The sequence below is a fragment of the Danio rerio genome, chromosome 19 (genome assembly GCF_052040795.2).
Source record: "Danio rerio strain M-AB ecotype USA chromosome 19, GRCz13ab, whole genome shotgun sequence".
Lineage (NCBI taxonomy): Eukaryota > Metazoa > Chordata > Actinopteri > Cypriniformes > Danionidae > Danio > Danio rerio.
The window spans coordinates 43158869-43176093 of NC_141039.2; the positions used below are offsets into that span (position 1 = coordinate 43158869).

General features: G+C 33.9%; 1 protein-coding gene and 1 long non-coding RNA gene across 3 annotated transcripts in view; one reads left to right on the forward strand and one right to left on the reverse strand.

The window, feature by feature from the left end:
* Nucleotides 1–660: 660 nt before the first annotated feature.
* zgc:85777 overlaps nt 661–17225 on the forward strand; it is a 36725-nt gene continuing 20160 nt past the window's right edge. Inside the window, exons 1-2 of one of the 2 annotated variants that reach the window (XR_015515839.1) lie at nt 661–894; nt 10751–10871. Coding sequence is in view for 1 of the 2 variants with exons in the window: in NM_212935.1 (NP_998100.1) it covers nt 700–894; nt 10751–10871 (316 nt within the window). In the remaining variant the exon portion in view is untranslated. The remainder of the gene's footprint in view (nt 895–10750; nt 10872–17225) is intronic. The other variant, NM_212935.1, reaches the window with a different exon arrangement.
* LOC147832640 (uncharacterized) lies at nt 3543–9047 on the reverse strand. The gene is made up of 3 exons (XR_015517195.1): nt 6494–9047; nt 5967–6103; nt 3543–5765 (listed from the first exon to the last, which is right to left on the reverse strand). It is a non-coding gene; the product is annotated as an uncharacterized LOC147832640 (long non-coding RNA).

Genomic DNA, 17225 nt, shown 5'->3' on the forward strand with positions numbered 1-17225 from the left:
TGTTAGAATTAGTTTTATGCGAGATTGGAGCAAGACAGTGTTTTTACAGTACGACATTTCCAGTTAATTTATGTTTTTAAACTGGCTCAAAAATATATTTTTTTATGTTATTCGAGTTGAATATACATTCACACAAGTAGAAGAAGAATTATATGGATTGCTATAACATGTGCAACAATAACGAGCCATTCTATAGCGTGACATTTCAGCACTTAACAAACGGATAGCGACTCCTAAGTTGCACTTAAAGCTGGGCTACGTGCAATTGTGTTAAGTGCATTTTTGGGAAACGCACGTGAAACAATAACGAACGTTCGCAAAATGACTCGTAGAAAACGCTCTTAAGTGCTAAGATCAATCGTTATCGGGAAACGCAGCCCTGAATGATTTCGGATTCATCGGAATTATTCAGCTTTGATATAATCAAACAAAATTGTAACTAATAATGTATAAATGCAGTATTATAATAGTGCAATTATCTAACCTTAAAGAAGCTAAATATTTTATAAATAACTATACATTTCACACTCTTTGTCCGTGAAAGTTTTTTTTACATTTTAGGATGGGGTCTTAAAATGGGGGTCATCATTTTTAGGGGACTTGAAAACAGCCTAGTAAACAGCACATTTGACTTTGAGTTCAGCGCGGGGTGTCTAATGCGCATGCGCAAGTCAACACTTTTGTGTACAGTTTGCAAGAATGGCTCTTCGCGCAAAGATCTTGAGGCTCAGTTTGACTGCGAATCGTAATTTACTCAAAACAAGTGTTGTCTGCAACAAGCGGCAGTTGTCAGAAAAAGCCTCCTCCAATCCGAAAGCATCAGTTTCGGCCGAAAATATCGACCATATTCTCTACACAGAGGAACATTTTGCATTAAAGGCGTCTTTGAGAAAGGTAGATATGCCCGCGTGCTGTATGTCAGTCAATTAACGTGTAACTATCCGTCGACGTGAATGTTGTTTGTTTGCTGTGTGAATATAACTTACACGAATGCGCAGGTCGTGTCTTTCAGCGAGTGAATGTGGGTAAGAGGTCATTTACTGTGTCTACACAGCTGCTAGCTTCTGAGGTGGGTTATATGGATGATTTACTTCCGATTTTATTGTCAGTGTCGGACATATTTCAAGTATTTTATGCAGGTGTTTGATATGAAGACTCAAACCATACAAACTGTAAAAATACCGCTTTGTTTTGACGCTTTCAGGAAGTTCAGATTGTCACGTGACGCTTAAACCGGCCTGCTGTCAGCTTTATACTATTTTCACTTTTTTTTTAAATCTGTTTGGACCTGAATAATTGCTATTTTATTAAAAAAAAGTTAATAACTAAATATTTTTAACAAAAACCAGGTTCTAATCAGCCAGTTCGTATTAAGTCTACACTGCAGTTATTTATTTAATTTTAGTTTACTTAGTTAAGATGGCTGCACTAAAGATAATTGTTTTTTTTTTGACTAGTCTATATTGGAGGTATTTTTTGTTGTTGTTTACTCAGGTAGTCTGACTGTACTAAAAATATGATGGCAAAATTAGTAAAGAAAAAGTTTAGATGTTCTTGTTATAAAGTGAATCTATTGTTCCTTAGCATTGCTGAAAAGATGACATCAACCCTAACCCCACAGCAAACAGAAACCGAACCGAACCAAACCGTGGCTCCAAAACCGTGAACCAAACCGAACCGTGCCTTTGGTGTATCGTTACACCCCTAACTAGTAGTGAATGTAAAAATGTAAACATTTTTGTTAGTGTGAGCTGTTATTACTGCATTATGACCATGTTATTACTGCATGTATTCATTTTTTATTAAGTAAAACCTGTTAAAGATTGAAAATTCAAAATACAAAACAATATATTGCTCTATTTTGATGAGAAATCTTATGAATATATCAATCTGAAAATCATCAGAATTTACAATTTGAGATTTAGCAGTGTATGGAGGCATACGAGTAGCAAAAGCCATTTCGAAATATGCAAAATGGCAATGCAATAAGTTAAATGGCAACGTCTTTCTGTATTTCAATTAGCATTTTCTAAGACATATGTGCAATGGTTGGTGCAAAATCAAAATGAAAATTAAAAAATATCATTTGCATTTCTCATTTCCTAACACAGTTTTAATATATAAATTGTATCCACATCATAATGCTTTATAAGTTGTAAAATGAAACTGAGAATTTAATACACAAAATTAATTTGATGTGTGTAATGTAGAAGCAGAAATTGTGGCAAAATTATCCTTTAAATGTTATTTATCCTACATGCATTTACACTCACGTCTAGGAAACGCAGGATTACATTTTCAGCATAACACCAAGGGATGTTTGTAGCAAAATTCAATCGAAATGTAATATGCAAAACAATAATGCAATATGTTAAATAGCAGTGTGTATTTCAGTTAGCATCTTCCAAGACCATATGTGCACATTTTTGCTGCAGAATACCAATGAAAATAAATTTATTTTCAGTTCATACATCGCGACGAATGAAAGCCAATGTTAAATTGAAAATGTATTCTGAGCTGACCACGCCCACATATGACGGCTGAAACTGTGCGTTCACACTGAAGTTAGCGAGAGCATCATAAAAGCGTCAAAGTAGCCAGAAGTCATTCATTTTCAATGAGAGCCATAGCAGTGTAACCCCATTTTAATCAACGTAATTTAATGTTGTTGTTTTTACTTTTACAACTCATGAACACTTAAAAACAACCTAAATTAAAGAAACATACATATTTATTAAAGAAAAAATAAAATTGTCAATATTACAAGAAAATCAGTTTTATTTTAATAATTGTACTTGCGTAAACATTCACATTCAGATTTTTAAAAGTCAATTAAATGATTTGTTAAAGATGCGAAAAAGAATAAATATATTGTGCAAATAGTTTCTTGACATTAATATTACTATATAGATAATTCAGCACAAAGTATTTGACACATTTATACCTAACAGATCAAATGTAAAAATAATAATAATAATTAAATTTGGTAAAAATAAATAAATGGTGTAAATCTCATGAAACGCTTGTAAAAACCATAGACACATTATTATTAATAACACATGTATTATTGTAAAAAGTAATCCATGTATTATTATATTAATAAGTGTTATTAATAATAATGTGTCTATTTTTGGTATAAAAAAGCATACATTGAGCATAAATTACGTATTAGGATCTGTTATGAGACGTTATTTCCAGTCCAGTCTCCTCCTCAAATTTACTAATAGCTAATCTTTTTTGTTAGCCAGTTCAAGGTGTTTCTTAACAAAGTTGACAAAAGTTGTTTCCGTCAAATGTCTTTAGCATCTCTAAGGCATGTGATGAACGCTTCATCATATTAGCTTTAATAAGATTGAATTGAGTGAAAGTCTGCATAATTATACTTCTCTATCTGCTGTCTAGACTAGGAAGGGTTGCAGGGCTTGGGAAGGAAGTTTCTTTCTCCAATTCCCGGCGGCTTGAAGAGAATCGGAATAGGCTGGTGTGAGAAAGGATATAAGTGGAAAACAGAAAAAGCAACGGATAATGAGAACAATGCCGTAGCGTAAAGCTCAGGGACAGAGTTTATTAAAAGAACTCACCAGAGACAGAGAAACATTGAAAACACTTTATAAAAGTCCTTGACTTAGAAGTGTGTAATCTTCTGATACGCTGACAGTCAGTTTAAAAACATTAATACAAAAGTGTAAGAAGTATTTTCTGTTCACCAAGGAGGTTTATTAGACCAGTATTAACAAAAGCAATAATAAACAGTAAAATTGTGGAATAATTTTCATAATAAATTAATACATTTGTATTTAATATAAAATAAGTGTAATAAAACAATAAATAAATTGAAATTTATTTTTATGATTTTTCTTTACGCCAGTCTTTCCTTAGTCACTGAGTATGTTTACATGGACACCAATAATCTGATTTTAATACTATTAGAACAATACTCTGATTTAGAGTTCACCATGTAAACAGCGATTTTTGATTAATTTAATCTGATAAAGGTCATAATCGAACTAAACAGGAATCGGATTAAGACACGTGGAGTATGCAGATTTTAGAAGAATTATTGAAGTGCAGTACACAGACGTAAACAACTTAATCAAACTATTACAGTCAATCGTGTAGAATTTTTGCCGCATTTTGTGACAGGATATTCCATAAACACACAGCTGTTTGACACTATTCTCTACACCTACTGAGTGAGTGAAGGACCACAGACACCTGCATTGCTAAATGTGGAGTTTTTTTTCTCCATACGGCATGTGGTATCATATTCCATTAAAACAACAGTCATCCAGCAGTTCATACTCCCATCCAATATCTGGTTTGTCACATGAAATGTTCCTAAATGAAAGTGAAAGTGCCAAACTGCAGGTAAAAATTGACAAACTAAAAATGAAACACTCTGAATTACAAGAAACATAGAGAAAATGTGAATGGCGTGGAGACGCAACTAAACTATGTGCTATAACATGTAAAACAGGATCATAAAAGAAACAAAAAAAAAGCAACTCATATAAACATCTTAATCATATTATTGTCTTAATTAGATTAAGGCAAATAATCCGATTACTGATCTTCATGTAATCAGTCACTGAGAAATCATTGTAGCTTAATGATTTGATGATCAAACACATTTCTGATTATTATTAATGATAAAACAGTTGTGCTGCTTTACATTTTTTCATATTTTAAAAACAAAACAAATGTCTGTGAATTAGCAGTTTTACGTGTTCATGTTTTTATATTTCCCCATTTATTTATGCTTTTGAATTGCATAACGGGACCTTGATCTTTCTCTCAATAACTTTTAACCTTGAAAAGTTTGTAAAAGTAAGTTTTATTAATGTTTTAAATAGTTTAAAGCGATGTATTGTCTGGTTTGGTGTTGTATATGACGCTTTTAAAACCTTGTATTAAACTGCCAGTACATTTTCAGTTGTTTTACTGACATATTTCTCTATATATTATTTTTTTTACATTACATTGTTTGAAACCACTAAAATGTCAATGAAAGTCACTTTGTTAAAGAGTAGAGCTGAATTTTCACAACTTGTAAATCACAAAAAAAGAAAACTGTTAATTAACAGATTTATTTACAGTTTATAGTAAACTTAATAATATATGTGACATTTTAAAATAAATATTACTTAACAGTTATCAAATCATCTTTATTTCGATAGCGCTTTTACGATGTAGATTGCGTCACAGCAGCTTAACATAGAAGTTGTAGTAAATTGAAACTGTGTCAGTCCAGTTTTCAGAGTTAAAGTTCAGTTTAGTTCAGTTCAGTGTGGTTTTATTTTCACTGCTGAAAGTCCAAACACTGAGCAGAGGAGCAAATCCATCAATGCACAGCTCCACAATCCCAAAACCAAGCAACCCAGTGGCAACAGTATGTTAATGGTATTATCAACAACATTAAATATAATTATTACTATTTAAACAAATTAAATAGGCACAAACTGACATTAAAAACCATTTAATGTCACAAAATCATTTATTTCAAATAAATGTTGTTGTTTTCATTAACAGTCCTGAAAGGTAAATTGTACAAAAAGATATGCTACTGTAATAACAACCATGATTAATGAATGGGAATCAATAATAATTGAACACAATTGAGGAAGGGGGCCCAAACTTTTTCTGATGAAGGGCCAAATCCAAACTTGATTAAGAACTTTAAATATACCAAACTGCTTTACATTAAAGTTTCCCTGAGTAATCTCCAAATGTATTTCCTAATATTTAAAAATAAATAGAGAACATTACTTTAAACCAGGGGTCACCAATCCTGGTCCTGGAGGGCCGGTGTCCCTGCAGGATTTAGCTCCAACTTACCTCAAAACACCTGCCTGGATGTTTCAAGTATACCTAGTAAGATCTTGATTAGCTTGTTCAGGTGTGTTTGATTAGGGTTGGAGCTAAAATCTGCAGGACACCGGCCCTCCTGGAACAAGTTTGGTGACCACTGCTTTAAACAGTACTGACTAATGCAGTTTAATTTAATTTAATCATGAATTTACAGTAAAAACATCAACATTTTCATTTATAACACAAGGGAGTTTAATGTGGATAACACTAGTCAAACTGAACCTGCCTTGATTTGCTCGAGTGACAGTATTTTAAATCTGATTATCATTCATTCATTCATTTTTTTGTCGGCTTAGTCACTTTATTAATCTGGGGTCGCCACAGCGGAATGAACTGCCAACTTATCCAGCAAGTTTTTACGCAGCGGATGCCCTTCCCATCTCTGGGAAACATCCACACACATTCATACACTACGGACAATTTAGTCTACCCAATTCACGTCATGTCTTAGGACTGTGGGGGAAACCGGAGCACCCGGAGGAAACCCACGCGAAGGCAGGGAGAACATGCAAACTCCACACAGAAACGCCAACTGAGCCGAGGTTCGAACCAGCGACCTTCTAGCTGTGAGGCGACAGCACTACCTACTGCGCCACTGTCTCGCCCTTAAATCTGATTAGTTAACAAAATTTTATGAAACATTTAATTTCATTTAGCTTTTTTTAGTGGCTCAGCAATAAAAAAAACAAACAATAGGTCATGTTTAAATCTGGTGTCTGTCAGACGGCAGGTCATCATTCTCCATCTCTTCTCAGATGGGATGGTGGACCAAATCAAAGGTTACTATAGGCCCCAGTCTGCAATAGAGCATCAGAATAGAGTAAAGATGCTGAAATCCAGCTTTAAATTATTAAGAGTAAGTAATATTTTTACATGTATTAACATGATAAATTTAACTAACTTTTTCTAATGACTTTTCACAACATCACTATTTTAATTGTAATTTTGAGCTATGGTGGGGTAGAGCTGAAAAGAGGAAAACGCAGGCGCGAGTTCAGTTTGCACCTTTGTATTTAACATTTACTCAGTGTTGAGGCCTCCTGAAGGTCAGTGCATGACTCGAGGTGAAGAAATTCTTCACATTATTATTCTTAAGTAACACTAACATGATGTCCAGATAAGATTGGATTAACCATAGTATGATTAAAACATCTAAAATGTTCACAATGAAATTGGGGTTAGCACTTCCCGGAAACATCACCCTGCCGTATTATTCACATTAATTCAATAGTCATGTCTTCTGGGTGCATGAAGTGTTGACAAACCCTATTGCTCTGATTTCTGAGCTTCGAGAATTGAGGAATGTTTCCAGCCTTGATTTAGAATTAAAAACCTTGTACTGCAGGTTCGGATAGGGCGGAGCACCCTTCCTTTCTGCGCGTATTATCCAGTCACAGTCTTCTGGGGGTTTTGAGTAAAGCTATCCACACTGACTCTTCCGGTAAATGTTCTCTGCCAGTTTTTAAGGTTTTTCTTCATGCTGAGATTGTTATAGCTCACACTATTGACCTCTTGCTTCCTTTCGTTTTTTTTAAGCGATGTTTGTTTTGCGCACAGATTTTAAGTCGGGACGTTTTGTTTGGCTAGAGAAGCTGCACGTCTGCGTGTTTTCAAGGGAAATGTGCTGCTCATCCCTCTGCAGTATTTTTCTAACTTTTCACAGCTCATACTAAAACCGTTTGGCTCAATCTGAATCCATTAAACGTACAAGCATGACAGAGAGCAGTCGTTTCCACAGATGGAGAACTTTATCGCCTTAATTGAATTAAAATGATTGGCTCATCACGCTTGAATCAACTTAGTTTTATTGTCCACATAATGCATTATTGGGGGGAGATGAGCATTTAGCTCTTTTTGTTTCTGCTTCATTTGTGTAAGTAGATTTTAATGAATTGCTTTGCTTTACTTTGACTCCCTCGTTAAAGCAACACAGTGTTCGTGTGATCAGACACTGAATGGCACAGGCAATGAGTATTACAAGGTCTGATGACTTTTAATTGGCTGGCTTCTGTTACATCTATTTTTAATTTTAAAGTTCAACCAAACATATAAACCTTTATGTTGTGTGTAGCCTGGATGACCAGGAATGCACACTGTTAATTTTCTGTAGAGTCTGCACTAAATTACTGGCAGCAGTTTGCCAGTAACTTACTGTAAATCAATTACAGTAAAAATACCGTATTTACATTTAGAACATCATTTATCTTGCTGTATACACTCTCTGGCCTCTTTATTAGGTACACCTTATTAGTTTTGCTTTCAGAACTGCCTTAATCCTTCATGGCATAGATTTAACAAGGTACTGGAAATATTCCTCGTAGATTCGGGTTCGTATTGGCAAGAAAGCATCAGTTGCTGCAGATTTGTTGGCTGCACATCCATGATGCGAATCTCCTGTTCCACCTCATCCCAAAGGTGCTCTATTGGATTTAGCACTGGTTACTGTGAAGGCCATTTGAGTACAGTGAAATGTTCAGGAAACCAGTCTGGGGTATTTGTGCTTTATGACAGGTGCGTTATCCTGCTGGAAGTAGCCATCAGAAGATGGGTACACTGTGGTCATAAAGGGATGGACATGGTCAGCAACAATACTCAGTGCTGATAAGCAAAGATAAGGATTTTTCTTTTGTTTGTTTATGACTTAACTTATTAATGAATTATACGCTACAATTTAAATATTTGGGTTTGGTAAGGTTTTTGAAAGTTTCATGTACACCAAGGTTGTATTTTTATTTGGGTTTCCTCCTGGTGCTTCAGTTTCCCCACAGTCCAAAGACATGCGCTATAGGTGAATTAGAACTAAATTGGCTGTAGTGAATGAGTGAATGCAAGATTGTATGGGTGTTTCCCAGTGTTGGGTTCTGCCTGGAAGGCCATCCGCTGCGTAAAACGTGCTGGATTAGTTGGCGTTTCATTCCGTTGTGGCGACCCCTGATTAATAAAGGGACTAAGCCAAAAAGAAAATGAATGAAGGAATGAGTTTGAACGTGAGAGTGTTTGTGTTTTTTTCCCAGTACTGGGTCGCAGCTGAGGGCATCCTCTACGTAAAACTTATGCTGGATAAGTTGGCGGTTCATTCTGCTTTTGCGACCCACTGATAAATAAGGGACTAAGCCGGAGGAAAATGAATGAATGAATAAAATCATAATCTGATTTATCATGCCGTCTCTCTTATTAGCTTGTTCAGTTTCTGGTTAAAAACGTTGACTCACTCAGCTTTGTCTTCCCAACTAAGCTTGAAAATGATAATGGATGTTTAGTTTATGCAGTCAGGAGTATATTTCAGGCTGTGTCTGTCGGGTTCAGATGTCGGCTGGATTGCAGATGCTCATTATATTTCACAATGATGGGTTATTGCAGCATACAGGCGTCTTGAAGTGACTCAGAAGGAAGTCTAGTGGCTCGGTCCCACTTTCAAGGAAGCATCCTATTATGATGGTGTTGTACTCTTTACGGCACTTAAAGTCTTTTAATAATTTTGGGCTTTTTGCCACTTTTATGTATATATATATATATAGAGGGCGGGAAGTGATGAGTAAATGACTTTACTGAAAAAAATGATTCATTGAATTTACTAAATAAATCAAGGTACGTGGTTTTATACAATTTATATAGGCTGAGTTTAAACAAAGAAAATGTAGTAATGTTCAACTTAATTTGTTTCTTTACATTCAATCCATATAAATTGTTTGCAACCACTTACCTTAAAAATCGGTTAAATCAAAGGAACCATTTTTTCAGGGTCTAGTATGGGTCATGTATGCAAACCGCATTCAAATCACACAGCTAATTGCTTGGATACATGTCTTTCAGAAATGTTATGTGATTTCTTTGACTTCTACAGTTAGCTTTGTGAGACATGGTCAAATATATATATATGAATTTTGCTTTCTTTTAAAAAAATTTCCCATATGATGTTTAACAGAACAAGGAAATCTTCACAGTATGTCTGATAATATTTTTTTCTTCTGGAGAAAGTCTTATTTGTTTTATTTTAGCTAGAATAAAAGCAGTTTTAATTTTTTTTAAACCATTTTAAGGACAAAATTATTAGCGCCTTTAGGCAATTTTTTTTTTCAAAAGTCCATAGAACAAACCATCTTTATACAACAACTTGCCTAATTACCCTAACCTGCCTAGTTAACCTAATTAACCTAGTTAAGCCTTTAAATGTCACTTTAAGCTGTATAGAAGTATCTTGATAAATATCTAGTAAAATATTGTTTACTGTCATCATGGCAAAGATAAAATAAATCATTTATTAGAAATGAGTTATTAAAACTTTAATGTTTAGAAACGTGTTGAAAGAATTTCCTCTCCGTTAAATAGAAATTGGGGAAAAAATAAACAAGGGGGCTAATAATTCTGACTTCAACTGTATGTGTGTGTGTTTGTGTGTGTGTGTGTGTGTGTGTGTGTGTGTATATATATATATATATATATATTTTTTTTTTTTATCCTGTACTGCAATTTATTCTTTTAAAAAAAATTTTTTTAATTTATGTATTTATTTATCATTTAATGATAAATTTATCAATATCATTTATTTTAAAAAATGCAAATAAATTAGTGTGATCACATTCTTTAATACATTTTAAAACACAGGCCTGAATAAGTATGTTGTTTTATTTTTAAATAAATGCAGTAACACTTTAGAATAGTGGTTAAGGTATTTACCAATATTAAGTATGAATAATCTTATAAAGCATTAAATAATCATAGTCCAACATTAACTAAAGCGTACAGTAATTAAAATTCAAAGTTGTGCTTGTTAGAATTAGTTAATAAAAAATGATTTAATGATATTCCACCAAGATTTATTGTCATTTTATTTTCACAGAGGCTGTAAGGGTGTTCTGACTACGTTTTGAATGTTTTACAGATTATCGATCAAGAGATCAACCCCCATGTAGACAAATGGGAGGAAGAAGGACTGTTTCCTGCTCATAAGATCTTCAAAATTCTGGGCAGTGCAGGATTCCTGGGAGTCAACAAACCTGTGGGTAAGTGGATGTTCGCTACTTTAGATTTACCTTAATAAATGACTTCAAATAGGCTACATGTTAGAAACGTAAAATATTTAAATGCATATTTAAATATGCAAATTCCTCTGAATGACATAATAAATGCAACAAAAATGATGCATGTCACTGATATCAATTCAAGTCAGCAAATGAAGTGATTAAATAGACACCAATATAGTTTAATTTGATTATGAAGTATATTTAAAACCATATACTGTTGATCCGACTACGTGAGGCTTAAGTTTGATTTCTTTTCATGACATTATAGAACAGAACAGCTTCATAAGCATTGTAAAAAGCATTATAAGCATTTGTTTTACATGTCAAAAAATGGAAGAGAGGTTTTTGGTTTGTGTGCGTACTTTAGATTTTCACAGCAAAATTGTCTCCGATTCTTCAAATAAAAATCTTGGTTCCAAACCTGTATGAGTTTCTTTCTTATGTTAAACACAAAAGTAGATACCTGAAGATAATAAAAACTTCCATAGTAGGAAAAACAAATACTATGGAAGTCAGTGGTTAGAGGTTTCCAACATTCTTCAAAATATCTTCTTTTATGTTTTATGTATATCTTCTTAAGAAAGAAACTATCAAAAGTTTGAGACAAGTCAATGGTGCTTAAATGATGATGAAATTGGGTGAATTGTCCTTTAAAGGAGTATTTCAATTTCAGACTGAGGTCACCGTTGACTTCCAGAATATTTTCCCCTTCTATTGAAGTCAATGGTGCCCATCAACATTTTTCAAAATGTCTTTGTGTTCAACAGAAAAACTCATACAGGTTGTAGATCAAGGGCAGGTTGAACATGATGTGTTCTAATCCTTTATTCATTTATTCAATCAATTTTTTTTGGCTTAGTCTTTAATTTATCAAAGGTTAACACAGCGGAATGAACCACCAACTAGTCCGGCAAATATGTTTTACTGAGTGGATGCCCTTTCAGCCGCAACCCAGTGCTAGGAAACACCCATACACACCCATTCACATACACACACACTTGTATACTATGGCCGATTTTGTTCACCTAATTCCCCTATAGTGATTGGGGAAACCAGAGAACCCGGAGGAAACCCACGCGAACATGGGGAGAACATGCAAACTCCACACAGAAATCCCAGCTGGCGCAGCTTGGACTCAAACCAGCGACCTTTTTGCTGTTAAGTGACAGTGCTAACCAGTGCTAACTGTGCCATCCAACTACTCCTTTAGTACATGAAAATTCTTACATTTGGGCCCTCTAAAACGTCATCTCTCTTAAAACTGCGATCCTTCTGAAAGTTGCTGTATGCAGAGCTGCAGGTGCTATATAGGCAGTTTGAGCTGTCATATTTTTCCGATTTTAAATATTTTTCCAGAACAAGCAGTTTATGAACCTTAAAATATGTTTTCATCTATCACAAGATCAAGAATAAGTTGATTCATCATAATGAATCCACCGTGAATACGACTAGCTGCATAAGACTTTTGTTAAAGAAAAAGTGCTGTTTCAGAGGAAAATGTGCAGTTCAAGCACAAACAGCAACATTTTGACTAATTCTGTACTGACAGAATTGCAGTTGTAAGTATTGAGAGAAGCAGAGGAAAAGCTCAGTTGAGTTGTTATGCGAGCGCAGATGGATTCATGAGAAAGAGACAACATGGCTGCAAGAAGCAATTACAAAAACAGTGGAAAACACCATGTAACACGAACTAGATTTCCACCAATATTAATATATCAATGCACAACATGATTCAAAGGGCTTCTGTTGACTCTCACTGCATGAAAAGTGGAGTAGGAGAACTAAACAAATAGTGTGTTTGCAAAAAAACATGCATTGGAAATAAATCTGTGGACACTCATATAGCTTTCTTGTATGCATTTGTTGCACTGTGTTGCACTGGTATATTCTTGCAATGACCAAAAATACTTTGAAGAAGTCATATGAGTTTTTCTTTTATGCCAAAATATCACTAGAATATTAAGTAAAGATCTAGTTATATGATTTTTTTAATCATGCTGTAAATTGTGTACTGTACATATATCAAAACTCATCTTTTGATTAGTAATGTGCATTGCTAAACACGTCATTTGAACAAATTTAACGGGGACTTTCCTCAATTTTTCTGAACCTTCCGATTCCAGATGTTCAAATAGTTTTATGCCACCCAAATATTGACAAATTAAACAAACCATACATCAATGGAATGCTTGTTTATTCAGCTTTCATATCTTTTATCTATATAATATATTAAATCTAATATAACATATAAACAAGGTGTTAATATTAAACTACATATATACAGTTGAAGTCAGAATTATTAGCCCCCTTCACATTTTTTTCTTCTTTTTAAAAATATTTTCCAAATGATGTTGAACAGATTCAGGAAATGTTCACAGTATGTCTGATAATATTTTTTTCTTCTGGAAAAAGTCTTATTTGTTTTATTTCAGCTACAATAAAAGCAGTTTTTAATTTTTTAAACACCATTTTAGGGACAAAATTATTAGCCCCTTTAAGCTATATTTTTTCTCGATAGTCTACAGAACAAACCATCATTATATAACTCGCCTATTTACCCTAACCTGCCTAGTTAACCTAATTAACCTAGTTAAGCCTTTAAATGTCACTTTAAGATGTATAGAAGTGTCTTGAAACATATCTAGTCAAATATTATTTACTGTTATCATGGTAAAGAGAAAATAAATCCATTATTAGAGATAAGTTATTAAAACTTTAATGTTTAGAAATCTGTTGAAAAAATCTTCTCTCTGTTAAACAGAAATTGGGGAAAAAATAAACAAGCGGTCTAATAATTCAGGGGGGCTAATAATTCTGATTTCAACTGTATATATTAGGTGGCCTTAATTACTATGTACTTAAGAGCACTTACTGTGATTGGTGCACTTGTGGTGGGATGTGTGTATGGTTTTCGACATGGTGGATGGTATGGGTAGTTTTAAGGGTGGCTTAAGGTGTAAGGGATGGTCAACAGTGTAATTGCAAGTGCAAATAAAGAAATTAATTACAGATGTAATTATATACAGCAATTTAATTAATCACAAGTACAATGTAAACGCAGGTATTTACACAATAAGTACATTGTAACAAATGATTAATTTCAGTGTAAGTACATATTAGTTAAGCCCACCTAATTTAAATAAAAAACAAGTTAAAATTAAAATAAAAAAAACCTTAAGACTGATTTTGTGGTCCAATTATGTAACATCAAGACTTCCAAATCCAAATGTAAGATCCAAACAGTAGCTTGTTTAATGTATAAATGACATGCAGATAACTCCCTGATCATGTTGTGATTCATCTATTATAGTAAAAGTTTTAGTAATTAACTTCAAAGTATTATTGCTCGATGGCTGAAGGCTCTGGGGGAATCTTAAAGCGGGCTTTATAAATGTGTGGGTCAGAGGAGAGCAGCACTTGCATTAAGAACTGCTGACACTTGTGCATTAGGATTTACAGCATCTTCTTAGAGAGAAGATTAGTACTCGGAGCGTAGCCTCACCTCATTTGATATAAGCAGCACAGATACACCAGCAAATCTCTAAACAATAACGCTGAATCTGTTCAGGTGAATTGTGACTCAACTGCTGAAGGCTTTTTCTATTTTTCATCGCTCCTCCACTCGCTCGCTCTCGAGATTTGGGAGGTTTTTGCAAAGCTATTTTTATATTCAGAATCCGACATCATTAGTGACTACAAATTTCCCATTTCACATTTAGAGAAAGCGGCACATTTTTAAGGTGAAGGGTAGTACTGTATATAGTTTTTTTAAGGATATGAAGATGTAGGGTGAATATTTCTTAGGTTTATTTTGGAAGTTGATTTCTGTACAGACATATCTATTATTATTCTCGCTGCAGAAAAGGTTTTTCTGTTTTTTGAATTTTCCATGGTTACTGCACATGAAAATATTGATGTAGATTAATAAACAAGTAGGGCTCGTTTTCCAACTTGTATTATTCCACACATTAAAAGCTCTTAGAAAATTTAGATATATTTTCATTCAAACGTGACAATGCAAAGGAATTTAAGGTTTATTCATTTATTTGTTTAATTGTTTTTATTTTTTGCCAATGATACAATTTTTTTCTCATTAAATAAATATATATATTTTGAGAAAAATGGTGACCTCATGCACATATGTTTTTTATCACTTTCTGTTCTTTGCTGACTGCAATGCAGAATGAAAACTTTTTCAAACTTCTTCAGATCACTTGGTTTTCACTTTAAACTTGTTAAACATGTTTAAAACGGCATATAATATTTGTTTAAAACAGACATAGTGATGATTTCCATGGTTTAAAGCAGTTTTTACTTTCTGTTCTTTGATACTTTTGGCCTGAAAAAGCTGTTTTAGGGCTTGAAAAGTTGTTTCCCGCTACGCAGTATGACTTCTTTTTCAAAGTTCATCAGATACTTAGTTTTTACTTTAAATGTAAACATGTTTAAAACTGCATAAAATCTTTTTTAAAACAGAAGGACTGCTTATTTTCATGGTTTAAAGCAGTTATCACTTTGTTTTTTGCTATTTTTGGCCTGGAAAAAAAAGCTGTTTTAGGGCCTGAAAAGCTGTTTCCTGCACCACAGAATAAAAACTTTTTGAACTTCTTCAGATCACTTGGTTTTCACTGTAAACTTACACAACTTTAAAACTGTGTTTAACTTTTTTAAAACAGAAAGAATGATGATTTTCATGGCTCGAAGCAGCAAATACTTTCTGTTCTTTGCTACTTTTGGCCCGTTTAAAAAGCTGTTTTAGGGCCTGAAAAGCTGTTTCCTCCAATGCAGAATGACAACCTTTTCAAACTAATTCTGTTCACTTGGTTTTCACTTTAAACTTGTTAAACATGTTTAAAACTGCATATAATCTTTGTTTAAAACAGAAAGATTGATGAATTTCATGGTTTAAAGCAGTTTTTACTTTCTGTTCTTTGCTACTTTTGGCCTGAAAAAGCTGTTTCAGGGCTTGAAAAGTTGTTTCCCGCTACGCAAAATGACTTCTTTTTCAAAGTTCATCAGATACTTAGTTTTCACTTTAAACGTAAATATGTTTAAAACTGCATACAATCTTTTTTTTAAAACAGAAGGACTGCTTATTTTCATGGTTTAAAGCAGTTATCACTTTGTTTTTTGCTATTTTTGTCCTGAAAAAAAGCTGCTTTAGGGCCTGAAAAGCTGTTTCCCGCAAAGCAGAATGACAATTTTTTTTGAACTTCTTCAGATCACTTAGTTTTCACTTTAAACTTGTTAAACATGATTAAAACTGCATATAATATATATTAAAAACAGAAATAGGGATGATTTTCCTGATTTAAAGCAGTTATCACTTTCTATTATTTGCTGAAAAAGCTGTTTTAGGGCCTGGAAAGTTGTTTCCCACAACCTTGAATGACTTATTTTTCAAGTTTCATCAGATCACATAGTTTTCAGTTTAAACTTGACATCCAAAATAAGATTAAGAATTGCTGTTGTTTTCCTTCCAAAGGCAATTGCTGTTTATGAATCACCAGAACACTGTTGAATGGATTGTACCAAAATCAGACTGATATTGTGAGTCTGAAACCTTCTGCTTTTGAACATTCAAAACCTTATAGTTGCTGAGAACCCAGATTTCATCAAATCTAGCCCCAGTCTCTCTCTGATATCATCATAAGCCTTCAACGCTGATATGTGCATACACACCACACAATGTTAGGTTTGCATGATTGAATGTATTTTGAGTCCTCACTTGAAAGTTTTGCTTGTTCCCATAACAACGTCTCTCTCATCGAATCTCAGCTTTCACAACGTGGCTGAAACAAATCCATCTTGCAGAACACTGGCGTAAATCCAGATCGTCTGTTTTTCCAACCCTGGCAACCTCTGATAAGGCACTTACACGCCATTCTTATCCGAAACGTCCAGTCTTCTGACATTTACTCTAGTCTCAAAATATGTGGGGGTGCACGGCCTCTAGTGTCTTTTGAAACACTGCTCATTTCGCATCTATGCTGTGATTAAATGTACTGCGCAAGGTTACGACATTAAACAGAAGAATCCCAGTAAACAGAAGTGCTGACGGTCTTCAGCTTTAATCCTGTGTTATAATATGACATTAAACTCCCTTTCTTTTTTGCTCCAACTTAATGTCCTAGTATTTCATGCTATTAAAACTCACATAAGCCTATTAGATTGCTTTGCGATGTGGAAATATGTAGAGTTTATGTAAGTAGACTTGATTCTTGAAGACTTGCACAATAAGAGCAAAAATTGACACAATATCTTTCTCTGTTGTGACAGTCTGATTATTTGACTCCTAAATTCTTGATGTGGGCAAGTATGATGTCAGACTAT